This window comes from Ochlerotatus camptorhynchus, unplaced genomic scaffold, assembly GCF_037179485.1.
Source record: "Ochlerotatus camptorhynchus isolate MF236.1 unplaced genomic scaffold, CSIRO-AGI_Acam_v1.1 ptg000229l, whole genome shotgun sequence".
In the NCBI taxonomy this organism is placed as follows: domain Eukaryota; kingdom Metazoa; phylum Arthropoda; class Insecta; order Diptera; family Culicidae; genus Ochlerotatus; species Ochlerotatus camptorhynchus.
The window spans coordinates 460,031-474,031 of record NW_027040719.1 but is presented as its reverse complement, the minus strand read 5'-3'; the positions used below and the strand labels follow the sequence as shown (position 1 = coordinate 474,031).

At 41.2% G+C, this 14,001-nt stretch overlaps 2 protein-coding genes across 2 annotated transcripts; one reads left to right on the top strand and one right to left on the bottom strand.

Annotated features, from left to right (window-relative positions):
- Positions 1-749: 749 nt before the first annotated feature.
- Positions 750-3,214, bottom strand: LOC135704020 (cilia- and flagella-associated protein 91-like). Its single transcript, XM_065225383.1, has 3 exons — positions 2,172-3,214; positions 1,952-2,108; positions 750-1,898 (listed from the first exon to the last, which is right to left on the bottom strand). The coding sequence occupies exons 1-3, from the start codon at positions 3,197-3,199 to the stop codon at positions 750-752; spliced, it is 2,334 nt and encodes a 777-aa protein (XP_065081455.1). The 5' UTR covers positions 3,200-3,214.
- Positions 3,215-7,796: 4,582 nt separating this feature from the next.
- On the top strand, positions 7,797-13,992 carry LOC135704018 (ninjurin-B-like). The gene is made up of 3 exons (XM_065225381.1): positions 7,797-8,221; positions 13,335-13,714; positions 13,773-13,992. Exons 2-3 carry the CDS (start codon positions 13,343-13,345, stop codon positions 13,914-13,916), a joined length of 516 nt encoding a protein of 171 aa, XP_065081453.1. The 5' UTR covers positions 7,797-8,221; positions 13,335-13,342; the 3' UTR covers positions 13,917-13,992.
- Positions 13,993-14,001: the final 9 nt, after the last annotated feature.

Sequence of the window (14,001 nt, the reverse complement as noted above, 5' to 3'; positions counted from 1 at the left end):
AGTCTTTGACAGCTCAACATCATTTGTTTGTAAACAAAGGTGCATCCTATATCTACACCATAGATTATTTCGGTGTACGGCAGTGTAGCACCGGTGTAGCTACACCGCAAAAACAAAAACGACATAACACTAATGAGCACTTTTTTTCTGCCAGGGCCAAAAGTGCATGGCGGAGACGAACCAGCCCAGGGCTGAAAGTCTCCTTAATAAAGATACGAAAAAAAAGTGCATGTACACATAATCTGTAATTGTAATTCATTGAATTAATGTCTATCAATGTTTTGATTTTGAACTGTGGCAATGCACTGAAAATGCTATATTTTTGCCAAATAAACCTTAACCTTTAATAACCCCGGTAATCAACGATTTTAAGTTTATTGTATTTATTTCAGCGAGATAATTATACCAAATAAAAACAAACACACTCAATTCTGATTTTACGCGATAACCACGAATACAGAAATGCCAACACCACCATATTTTTCTATGACTTTTTTCTGATTGTTTTAAACAAGCTGAATAAAATTTGGTTGCAGTCTGAGATCACATGATCAAAAATGCGGACGAAAAAAAAAAAATCGCACAGAAAAAGAATTGAGTGTACTTGCAAGCTACAGCCGTCTCAGCCTTCCTCAGATTATGTTATGTTTCTGGCGATAACCTTTCTGGGTCAGTTCATCGGAATAAAAACACTTTCACTCAGAAGATTTTAAACGACAGTGCAATATATTATTGTCCAAGCATAGAAATTACTCCTCCGGTGCTTCGCATACATGTGTAATCATATCTTCAATCAGCATGCTGGCCATCTTCTCAGCTTCTTCTTCCTCACCAGCACCTTCATCTCCCGCTCCCGACTTCAAGCCAAAAAAGTTGGTTCCAACATCCTCCGGAATATCGTCCACTTCGTTCTCCGACAGGGCACAGTCAATAACGTTGCTCAAAATGTCCCCAATAATTATTTGACCTTCACTACGTGTGTCCAAATCCGGGGCTTCTTCCAAAGCTACGATCTCAGCTGCTGCCGATTCTTTCCGCAATGTTTCCATCACTTCTTCTGGAACGGAATCCAACGGTTTGAGATCGACTTGTTGGAAAATCGCTTCGTGGGCTTCCGATAGGAGCGGCTTCTGCTTCATCTTGATGTTCTCCCTAGCAACTCTACGGTAGACATCCGGCATCAGCAGTTCGTCCATCAGGCAGGAAGCGATGGTTCCATGGTTCTGAGCTGGTTCGTCGATTGAGTTTATACGTTTGTCAGCTTCCGTGTCGAATTTCTTAATCAGTTCTTGAATTTGCCCGCGTGTATCGTCCAGGCTATCTCCTTCAACTTTCTCCAGAAGAGCATTCTCCAGGTAGATTGACAACTCTTCGTTATCCTGAAATTTCATCTCCGAAATGTGGCGAGTTTCACGTGCCTCACGGAAGTAGCGCTCCTGCTCGGTCAACAGGTAGAACGCATGGGTGTTTCGCTCGTTCTGCAGTCTAGACAGTTCCCGCTCCAGAGTTGTCATGAGGGAAGTCATTTGAGCATGAGTGCAGTTCTCCACGAATTCGTCTAGCAGCTGTTCGTTGCGCAGAATGTGCAGATACTTTTCGCGAACGCTTCCCGTTTTGATAGGATCAATAGGGAAGAATTCTTCTACCACCGGGAGACGATGAGTGGAAATGAGATCTTCGACGAGGTCCCGGTCTGCGGCGTAGTCTTTGTGGATCATTTCCTGTGTGGCACGGCCATTGATCAATTTTTGAAGTAGGACGGCTTGCTGGTAGAGAATATCATCTTCCCGTTCTTCACTGACTCTGGGTGGGGAATCGACGATGCTCTCGGTAGGGGACGATACCACAATCAGGCACTTTGGCATCTCCGGTTTCGTATCTTTCTTGTGCCGAAAATGCTGCAAGAGGGGAATGTTAATCGGGGATTTCCGTTGGAAACTGTTCGACTTACTTTGAGGGAATCGTAAAGCTTTCGTAGGAAATGGTCGGACCAAAATCCTTTTTGGAACTCCCGGCAGACTTCCTTAGGTTTCCACAGTTCTGGACGTTGATTGTTAACATCCTTCATCTTGTGCGTTATGGTGATCTTCTTCTCCAACTTTGTTAATCTGGAATTGAAAGTCGATTTGTGTATTAAGAACACCCCATCAAAAAATAAAATAGCTACTAACCCAACTTCAATCAGATTCGGGTCATAGTTGTAGGATTTTTTACAGAATCCCTTCTTTTGTGTAGCCGCCACGGTAGTTTCCTCCGGTTTCGGGACATGCGGCGAACGGAATTTGTTCGCCTTTGAATCATTCCGTTTCTTCTCCAATTTTCGCATGTTCCGCTCATAGTTGATCTTCAGTTTCTCCATCGCTTTGTTCCTCTGTTCGTTGATCCTGTTCTTGGTATTCTCCATCTTACTCTCGGTGGCTTGCTTCGTGTCCCTCTCACGTTTTTCCATAATCTTCGCTACCAGCTGGAGTCGCAACATTTGATACCGATCGATCTGACGCTCGCGTGCCACCCATTCCTCCCACTCGAAAATCTGTAGAACCAGCTTCTGCTGCGCCCACTCATCCGCTGAATCGCAGCTTCCCACCGAGTACTCCCAGTTTCGCTTCTTCCTTGCACGCTCGATGATTTCCACCTCGTTAATTCCCGGATAGCGCGTATGTTGCAGCATTTCCGCTACATAAACGATCTCAGCCGTACCCAAGTCTGCATCTTTCAGCACTGCCGTCGGCATCCAAGGTTGCGTTTGAGCGGAAGACTCTCGATACATGGTCTGGGACGCAGCATCCTTGAACCGTGGTTCTGCCGATTGATCACAGTGGCAAAACTCCTCCATACTCTCGTTTAGCTTGAGCAACGTACCCGTCTCGCCGGCCGTCGGATGACAGAAGAACTTGGAACGTTCCGTACCGAGAATCCTCGATACATCCGGAACGAACGGCACCTTCACCTCGGAATTTACCTGCATATCGGGGTAATACGGAAGAGGATTCCGATGCATCACGTAGTGATTACGGGTCATCCGGGGCAGTTCACTGAACATGGTTTGATACACCGGAAAGATCCCGATCGGAGCCGATCGACTGAGGGCTGCGTTGTTCGCCCGACAGACATCCTTCTGATCGGAGGCGACGTACAACGGATCGTAGATGTGATCGAATGCACGCGATGGTCCCACGATGTGACTGCGGTAGGTCATTTCGGTCAGAAGGTGTTGAAGAATTTATTATGATAAGACAAATTCCGATGGACCGCACCGACGGGAGGGTGAAAAATTTGAACTGGATCGATAAATAAATAAATAACGATGGGTGCTGTGTTGCCAACGGCAATGGTGAAGGGTGGTAACTTCGCACGTGGTGCTACACGCATCAACAACACCGTCGATACCAACTATAACAACAGGTTGGGATGATGATTTCATTATTATAGAGATAACAACAGGTTGTTCGAAACAATCATCAACATAAACACCGATATTGATCAAATATTAATAGTTACCATTACTCGCTAGTACACCAATTTTTGGTACTTCAGGTCTATGTAAACTTACACGAGTTTTTCAACATCGATGATTTATGTCATATTCGATGCGATAATACCAAATATATGATGCTGTATTGCGGGTTGTCACATAGGCCCATCGTCCTATTTTGAGCCAATCGCTATAGAATACTGAGCACAATAAGTACCTGTAGGTATCTTTATTCACTTTCTTCCCACAGCATTAATATGCACATTTCAAGAGAGTAGGCTGTGCGTGTGATCGAACCTGTTAATGGCTAGCCATTTGGGCTAGTTTAAAGGGATTCTCCTAACCTCTGGTCTAGCCACGGAGATTTTCTGGGGTGGGCTACACTTGCCTCTTTTATTGGCTAGCTCGAGCTTGAAACCCTAGAGCTTCAAGGTCGGCTCCTGGCTTGTCGGCACTGATCAGAAGAACAAAACACCTTTTTATCACTTTTACTCTTTTATTACTTACGATTTCAGTGTCTGTAGTGTGTATGTGTGTGTAGTGCTGGCCAGCGATGACGGGATTCTGCAGCGGGTGGGGTTTTTCGGCGGCGGATGAACGGACTGCTCACGGTGGATGCCAGTACTCGACGGTTGTCACCGTGTGGCACGACGGATGTTGCACTGGGACTCGATCGGGTGATCGACGGTGGTCTCCCAGTGGTCGTCGGTATATAACCGATGGACGCTTGCTACACGGGTGTTGGCGTGTTAACGGACGCCCTCGTGATTTAGCCCGTAATTAATGGGTCCTGACTCTGTATTCGGTAGTTTCGCCGGTATTTGTTGGCGACTCTATATTTTTCACTTCTCTTCAAAACTTTTAAGAAACTTAACTTGGCAGATCGATCTATCTCGCGCAATGGCTAACGTGAAAGAGCACCTTCTCTTCAGTTTGACCCAGTAGCTTCCCCCTTGACCTAAGCCCATTTCCACCTCCCTCCCACTTTTTCACCACCCCTTGTCCATATCCTTCTCTTGTTTCCAACGCCCACCTTCATCCTTACTCCTTACCGTTATGTGTTCTGTGTTATGTGTTGTTGGTGTGACTGGGTTACAATATTTAATTGGATCGTTGGCTTGGGAGTGGTCTTTCATTTGCCTTACATATTTAATTATATTTACATTCAAAACAAGACAATTCTTGCATACAAGAAACTGACATACAGATTGAATTCACAATGAACACACATATACCCTATTCCTCGCTCTCGCTATCTTCTGATTTTTCTCGCTCGAAGAGAATCAATAGGGTACAGGAACCAAAACGGTAACAAACCTGACGTTTGTTTTTTTCCGTGGAGTTTTTTTTATCTATAATCTGTTGCTGATCTGGTCAAACCCAGGCCCAGGAGACAATTTCTAGTTCTTCAGTCCCTATTATTTGCCACTGAGAAGCTGTTCCGAAGACAAGTAGAACCTCCACGAGGCGTCCCATCATTCGTTTCGTCCCATCATTAGTTCCATCATTCGTTGAGTCGCAGCGTTGAACCTGACTATTGGCCACGAAAAGGCTTGCCAATGCACATAAAAAATCGACTACACAGCAAAAAAATAATTTTGATATCACATCAAAGTGGATGCACTACAATCATGTCGAAAATTTCATGTAATTTTTATGACCACATAAATAAACAAATGCAGTAAAAGCAGCGTAATGTCAGTTCATGCATTGTATTAATGATAATTTTGTCCTTTTTAGCAAGTAATATTACACCATATTTTCGACATGATTGTAGTGCATCCACTTTGACGTGATATCAAAATTATTTTTTTGCTGTGTACATACATCCGAATATTTGTTTATCTCAAATCGACGGAAGACATTCCGCGCAACTACCATAAACCGGACTAGTTCATATTGACCTTCGTCAAGCTTCGTCTACAATTTGGACTTCTAGATCAACACATGTCAGCCAGCCTTCAGTTCAATTGGCTAAACTTGGTGAGTTCGTTGAATTTAGTAAATTTTTATCTTTTCAACCCAGTAACGTTGGGAAATCACCAAGGGGTTGGTCACTCGAAACAGTGTGCCAAAATCAAACTTGGGCATACTCGGGTGCAGTCATTGGCGTTCTTTGGCACCCATGGTTACAATTTTTATGATCTTTAAAGTTACTGACAACACTGAAATTTTTCTGCGCCTGCGCAGTGTGCATGTGTCAAAATGTTAATGATGTTGCCACTCCTAGTCAAATTATTTTCAAAACAATCGTGAATCTCGTAAGGATTCTCAAAATCGTTACACCCACGGCAGTCGCATCCACATTTCCTCCCAGACGAAGAACAGCTAACAGCGGTATCTTGACCTGACCGAGGTTTCCGGGCATTGGCTACACGAACTAGCGATACAGCTCCCACGGCTTCGAACTGCTCGAATACATCCATGGCGGTGGCTGCTACACCAATCATTTTTAAACGTTCAACATATAATGGTGAAGGACCGTCTTGGCAAAATCTCAAATACCTAGTTCAACAAATTATTTTTACTCCTGCCTTTTTGCACTTCCAACTAACAGCTTCATAATGAACGGGAGTTTTGTGGATTTGTGATCGATCGCGCTGTGGTTGCACTTCATGATGGCGTTCACTGCCATTGCTACGCTCGGGAACTCGACCAATCCGGAGGAGGAACTTTCCAATTTCAGCAGGAACATTCGCACTTGCGACGGGTGGCAGTCCTTGGTGGTGAATGCAGTCAGCAGCAGATCCTCGGGCGGCATACGGGTGGGGTATTGAAGAAGTGGAGAATACGATTTTTGCTGGCCTGGGAAGCGATTGTTTTGGAAGACCTTGAAGCTGATAGAATTGTCCGGCAGGGTGTACGGGTTGGTGGACTCAGACAAGTAGTTCTGCTTGGATAATTGGCTCGTCCGTTTCGGGTCAGCGGTGCGTCCTTCATCAGTCCGACGTGTGTTCCGGTCGGTGTTGGTTTCCGGTGCAAGTCCGTTTCCTCCACCGGCTCCCAGAAGAGTTGGTTGACTAATGATTTACGTTCGTTGTGCGGGGTCGGCCTTCCGCCGAAGATGGAAGGATCGTGTAGCAACGAAGCTCGTCCGTTGCAGGCATCCTTGGAGATGGCTGAATCCAGTGTGTAGTCCCAACTGGAGTCCATGTCGTTTTTGAAAACATTGAAAAACAAAACAAAAACAAGAGCTGTTAAAATACCGGGTTGCCAAACAAGGCATTATTCACAAGCAATCAAAAGTCAGTTCAATGACTTCTTAGCACTGCCGGTACAGCTGCGGCACAGTGAGGTACACTGAGAAAAAAGTTGGCGCAAAACAAGTGTGTAGAGTGACCACCCCTTGGAAATCACCTTTTTGTGGTGCGTTACTGATATAAGATCAGGATTTTTTCAGTAATGAAAGGATTTTATGACTTGATAATAGTGACAAGACTCGGGTAGTGACCACCGCTGATATGCAAATCTATATTGTATATTGCAAATTAAAATATTGATTGTGTTCATAGAGTTTACATAATCCTTTTCCCTTTGTCCTTCTCCTTTTCCTTTCCCTCTTCTCTTTTCAGAAAGCGAGTAATGGCGCTATAGCCATAAGCCATAAAAGGCTAGGACAAGAGTTAGTGCTCATGTCCCAACCGTCAGAAGAAAATGGAGCATCACTTAACCTTTCTAGCTTTGATGCTTCCAACGACCAACCAATCATATAATTACCAAAATCGGAACGTACGGTACGAGATGTCCATGTTTCATCCTTTTATTGGATTCTGAAGCATCGTGTTTAAATCTTCGATTTAAACAGGCCCGATGTTTTCTGAATCATCTTGCCCTTAAAATGCTGCACAGTAGGCCTGGCCGTTTTGATATGTGTGACGCATCTTCGATGTGAAACATATCTCAAATAGACAAGAAAAATTATGGAGGTATATCCATTATTTTCCAGGATGCTTTCAAGAACTGGCTGTGTTGGTGTTAGATTAGATTAGATTAGATTAGATTAGCATTAAGATGCACATTTCAAGATGCTCTCATCAAATTATGCATATTAATTAAACTTAGTCGGTACATCCCAGTTAAATTCCGAGTGATTCATTGCAGCACAGTCGCTCTCACACACTGTACATCAAATCTTCATACTCATTACTCAGTACATTTCAGATTGTGCAAAATGCGTCCGTCGCCATACTTACTACTAAATACACATACTAAGCAGCATCATCAACGATCGTTTGCAGCAGCCAGTAAGAATCAATCGAATGCATCTCTTTTAGCAAGCTGCTATGCGCACAGTGTTTTCAGTCTATCGACGGCGGTTCGTCACAGGCGAAGTTACGTTCGGAAGTTAAAAAGCACACTCCAGCATATAGAACGAACAGCTGAGAAACGCATATAAACGTTATCAAGTGCGAAACCGCACAAAAAAACAAGTGGTATTGATAAAAAGGAAGAAAAAGAAGGTTTCAGCATTGAAAAGTTTGCTCTACATTCAGCTAATTATGTGACACAGGCTAGAACATCAGTAGTCTCGTGGCGTCGGGTCAGCGAAAGTGCATGCACGTCACTCACTCGTCGCGCGGTGCTGAATATTGTTGTCCCGTGAATCGAAGATTGTGAATCTGCATTCCAATTTGCAGCCATGTGGAACTAATAGGGAATCGCTGAGTTTTGTGATGTGCCGAGCACGGTGTTGTGAGTGAAACAGAAGATCCGGAACCTATTTGATAGCGCATAAACATCAGAAAAGTGAGTGAAGGTTTGAGTCGTGCTTGTCAGTCAATTGGTAGTGCGGCATTTGTATTGGCGATCGCTAACTACCAGCTGAAGAAAAACAACTATTGTTGCGTGTTAATAGGCTAGATGCTAGAGTTCTGATATAATTGAGACCGATTAAATCGTTTTTTTTATCACGCTAACAGTCATCTTTCGCTGGATTGAGGTTATCCGTCATATGTATGATTAAATTCCATTGACAGTTCATTATTGATTAATTAAAAGATCTAGCGGGCTGGCGAGTGGCGTTCAGTGGATGAAGCCACCCAAGTAACATCACGCCCGCTAATGCAAAAAGTGCAATATAATGACTGATATAAGGCTAATATGAAAATTGAAAGCTGTATATCAGCCTTATATTTCAAAAAGGGCCGTTATCGAGCGATTAACGGCTTGCTGGTTACTTGAGCAGTACCAAATATTATAAATTAACAATATTCGCAAGCAACCAACAAGCCAACTAATTGTTTTTTTTTGCTATATAAGGCTGATTTAAAGTATGGAAGCCCTATATTAACCTTATATTGCAGAAAGGGCGATTATCGGGCTATTAGAGGGCTTGGTGATTACTTGGGTGGTCCACTTCCCGACTTCCCATATGTTTCTAAAAAGACGCGTATCTGGCTGACAAAAATCTGTAAAAAAATTTGTATAACTTCTATATTATGGTCTCAGTGCGGATTTACGTAAATCTCCATTGAGCAAATTCATAGTTCAGAAGGAGTTTGTTTAATGTTCAGAATCATGAAAAAATACTAAAGTTAGCTTTCTAAAGAAATAGTCTATTTTAAAAAAATTGAAATTCTACAATCTTGATTTTGTGTAGTGTTTCGTATCTCTTCTACTGTCTGAAAATACAAAACATTAAGTACCAGTTGTAAGAGACAAATCTGTTTCCGATTTAAAATTTGCTTTATGAAGTAACTATCACAATTCCCTAGAATTTGATTTATTTACGTCTCAGATTATGCAAACCTTTATCTGGATATTAGAGATAACACAGAACTTTTACAGGAAGTTTAGTCGAATTACATGCAATATTCATAAAAATATCCAGTTGATTCTTCGACTCACAAACTGCAACCAACCACTATGTAGGTTTTATAAAATGGCTTGTTTACCGAGTTGTCAAACATATATTTAATTAACCTTTGTATCTGTCACCATGTGACATGGTTAATTAAACAAATAGAAAGGGAAACTAATATTCCTTCCAACGAGAAATAAAAACATCTGAACATCAGAAGTCCATTCAAAAGATTCCAAGTTCTTTGAAACTAAAACAATAATAATTTATTTAGTGAAAAATACGATTCGGGTTTGATGCTCAGATTGAATTCAAGCTGCCTAAAAGGAAGAAACGATTATTTATCAGAATTAATAAATATATAAAAAATAAAAATATATTCCTTTATTTGAAATATCGGAAAAATCTGTATATTTTTCAAAAATCTGTTATCTGTATATATAGATATCTGTATCAAAATATTGAAAAAAATCTGTATGATTACAGATAAATCTGTATATGTGGCATCACTGGCATATGTAGCTCCATTAACTCACTGAACATTGTTAGCAGCGAGGGGAGTAGGTATAGATGAAAAATTTGAAGCAGGGGTTATATCCCAAGTAACAATTTTGGTTTTATGAGGGTTCTGTAGACCATGATTTAGACTTGTAGCATACTTCAAAACCTCGATAAAACTTACAATGTTACTTGGGATTTGTACCTACGGGTACGAATGTAGAATTTGTTCCTCGCTGACCGTTGTTAACAGCAGAGTAATTTGTACCTGGTCGGAAACGTGGAGCGTTTCCTACCTGTCGCTTAGTCGCATTCCCAAAAATTGGATTTGTGGTTTTCACCACAATTTGAACATTTAAATTTCTTAGGATCTTCCTTCACAGGACAGTCGTCCTTTGCGTGAGAGGAATCACCACAATTCATGCATTTAGCTGGCATGTAGCAATTTTTAGTTCCGTGACCCCATCCCTGGCACTTACGGCACTGAGTGAGGTTTTGGAAATTTCCTCCAGTCTTCCTGAAGTGTTCCCACTTCACTCGGACATGGAACATAAGGCTAGCTTTTTCTAAGGCCTTAAGGTTGTTAAGTTCACTAGACTTGAAGTGAACTAAATAAAAATCATTAGAAATCCCGTTGCGCCAATCGCCAGGACGGGATTTCATTTTCATTTTGATTACTTGGAGTGGCACAACTCCAAGTAATTTTGCCAGTTCATCTTTGATCTGATCCAGGGATTCACCACTACACAGTGGTCCAGAATACAGATTTAGGTGGAATGATATGTTTTGAGCCTGAAATTGAAACTTTAGCTAAAAGTCTCTTCTACAAAGTTGTTCCTTATAGTTAGACCCTCATTTTTATAACAATGAATTCTAGGGTGGTTCTTATTATCATTAAAATAAAAAATCTAAATTTTTTGTTTGAATAAATTAGGGTATACTTTCTTTGGCAAAGTTATAGCTGAGCTAATTTCAAGCAACTTTGTTCAAAACAACTTTTTTGTATCTCTTAAATTGACCGATTTAGAGCTATTTTCTTGAATTGAGTTAGGGTGGCGCTAAAAAAAACAGTTATTTTGATCTAGTTTTCTTATTTCAAATTTCTCAGCAAAGGTGTCTTGAAATGACTTTTAGATCTTCAGATGGCGCCATACGCCCTTTCAAATGCCGTATAAAAACTTTTTTTTTGCCCCAACCAGAGATATTACCATTTGAAAATGCATATTTTTAGTACAAAAACGTCAATAACTCTTGATCGGCGAAAGGTATTGACAAGCTTTCTGGAGCAAAAATTTGCGCCTTTTAAAGATCTAAAAGTCATTTCAAAGCACCTTTGCTGAGAAATTTGAAATAAGAAAACTATAGCAAAATAACTGTTTTTTTAGCGCCACCCTAACTCAACTCAAGAAAATAGCTCTAAATCGGTCAATTTAAGAGATACAAAAAAGTTGTTTTGAACAAAGTTGCTTGAAATTAGCTCAGCTATAACTTTGTCCAAGAATGTATACCTTAATTTATTTAAACAAAAAAGTTAGATTTTTGATTTTAATGATAATAAGAGCCACCCTAGAATTCATTGTCAAAAAATGAGGGCCTAACTACAAGGAACAACTTTGTACGAGAGACTTTTAGTCTAAAGTTTCAATTTCAGGCTCAAAACATATCACTCCACCTAAATCTGCATTCTGGACCACTGTGCACTGGGCAGTTCTTTCATGACAACCTTGAACACACGTTCAGTTTTGATGTCGTAAGTAAAAAATTTGTGCTGCTTCTCAGTAAGATACTTGAGAAGACATTTAAATCCGTCCAAGGTTTCAGCCAATATTCGGCATTCACCCCGACGTCCAATTTGTAGTGAAAATTTAACTTTCACGAAATCCAAAAGTTCCATGCGAAGAGCATGGAAATCGGAAGTGGTTATCACAATAGGGGGAATCTTTTCCTTCTTGGCATTAAGCCGGGAAAGTTTACTATTTAGAATTTTTCTTGGATGATGGTTCATTCTCATCATCTGTGAGCAAATCAAATTGATTACTCAAATTAATTTCATCAGAAGGGGGATCAAGAGTTTGCCCCTTTCTTTTTCTGGCGGCAGTAAATTTTTATCCAAATCGACTTCCAAGCAGATTACTATAAGAATCTGAAGGATCGAAGAGGAATTTTCCAAATCGATATCCAAGAAGGATTACCTCGGGTAGGGTCCAAACAAGGATCGAAGAGGAATAAGAGTTGAACAAGGTAGAACATTTTTACAGGTTGAGCACTGAAAAGTGCTGTTTAAATTTGTTGTAGCTTTAGGTAGTAGTAACACTTCTTTCAGCAAAAAGCAAATAGATCCGCACGGCAAGAGAGCACGATGCGGACTGATCCACGAACCCCTCATTTTGTCTGTCAAACTTTCATAGCGAATCGAAACAAACATAGTGTAGTACTGGAATTTATACTAGAATGGGGTACGTTGGTCGCTTTGCTTGGGACCAATAGGCTAGTCAAGTAGTGAGCCAATTTGAAATCGTTAGTTTCGTATTGATTGTTGATACTACCTACTTGCCTGATACCTACTTTACCTACTTGTATAAGGTTGAAATACGGCTTTCAGTTTTTATATTAGGCTTATATTGCACTTTTTGCATTAGCGGGCTTGATGGATACTTGGGTAACTACGTCTTCATGATTTAATATATTGCAATATAAGGCTTATATGCGGCTAATATAAAGTTTAGCATGCCCTATTTTAGCCGTGTATCAGCCTTATATTGTTAAAAAGGCGAATTAGCGGGCTTGTTGGTTACTTGGGTACTTGACTAGCGTATTGGTCCCAAGCAAATCGATTAACGTACCCCGTAATAGTCGAAATTCTAGTACTACACTATGTTTGTTTTGATTCGCTATGAAAGTTTGACAGATAAAATGAGGGGTTCGTGGATTTTCCTATGTTTCGAGGGGTGCATCGATTAGCTTGGGACCGAAGATAGTACCAGAGTCAAGCCAAAAAGTTGAACACCTTTCTTCGGGACCTTCTGGTCTTAGAGTTAATTCTATGGTATAAGGAGCATCTTTAGGTTAATTTCGAAAATATTTAAAGGGAAATGCTCCTAATTTGGGCCAATACATAAATTCAGCAATCGACTAAATTTTCAATAGCGACCAAAAATATCCCTTAGTATCGTCCCAATGACGCTTTCATCTAGATAAAATTGTTAAATAGCAGATTTTTAGCGATGGGCCCAATATTAGATCCAAAGGCCAACATTACAGCCATTTCCCCTATATGAAATGTTGAAAACATACATAAACGATTACATATAAGGAAGGTAGATTGAATAAAAGTAATACAACATCCCGAAAGTTTTCTGAGTTCAAAGATAGCTTATTTCCACCGAAACCACAACTCCAGAATCTGGGTGACCCAAAAAAATGTGACCCAAACTCGTTGACACAACTTTTTTATATATATTAAAAAAAAACATTTTAACACGCAACATAATTGCTTTTCGAAGGTAAACTCCCCCCAAGCATAGGAGTCATATTTAATCAACTTTCATTCCAACACTCAAGAAACCAAAATGGCCAAAGAACAGGAAGATTTTCTCGAAATGAACTCCATCAGCGCATCGCGGGTCGAACCTCCGAAACAAACCAGCAGCCGTGCGTCCGGAGCCGAAGCCACGAGTCTACTGATGGTGCCCCACAGCCACAGCGAAACGGAAATCGACGGCGGCCGGCGAAGTCGCGGTCAGCAAACTCAAACGTACGATATCCACAAAGGCATCGCTGCGAGTGCTATGGACATATCGCTCCTGACGGCCAACGCCAACCAGCTGCGACTGCTGATAACCTACAACAACCGCTCGAAGACGTACATTGCGTGCATCACGTTGGTTATTGTATCGCTGGTGCTGCAGGTGCTGGTCGCTTGTGGTGTTATTATAATTAAGGTAGGTACTGCAGTAGCCAAACAAAAGAACTAATCATCCATGCGGATTGCGCTTTCAGAGTCAACCGAAATCGAAACGTACTAAACAGATGGAACGATTGAAAATTGCCACTTCGATAGGTGTAACCATTGTAACTGTCATAAATATTCTGGTTGCATCACTGGTGGTCACAGATGGATCACCAGTAGTAGCACCAACTTAACACTTGCTCAGAAACTTGTCATTCATTGTAAACGCTTAGCTTGAGAACGAATAAAACAATTCCATAGCATCGAATCGGTTCATCT

Coding starts and splice junctions, on each gene's coding strand:
- LOC135704020 (XM_065225383.1), bottom strand. CDS start 3,199: ATGACCTACCGCAGTCACATCGTGGGACCATCGCGTGCATTCGATCAC. Junction 2,109..2,171: donor CCGAATCTGATTGAAGTTGG/GTTAGTAGCTAT, acceptor TTTCAATTCCAG/ATTAACAAAGTTGGAGAAGA. Junction 1,899..1,951: donor AGCTTTACGATTCCCTCAAA/GTAAGTCGAACA, acceptor CCCCTCTTGCAG/CATTTTCGGCACAAGAAAGA.
- LOC135704018 (XM_065225381.1), top strand. CDS start 13,343: ATGGCCAAAGAACAGGAAGATTTTCTCGAAATGAACTCCATCAGCGCA. Junction 13,715..13,772: donor GTGGTGTTATTATAATTAAG/GTAGGTACTGCA, acceptor TTGCGCTTTCAG/AGTCAACCGAAATCGAAACG.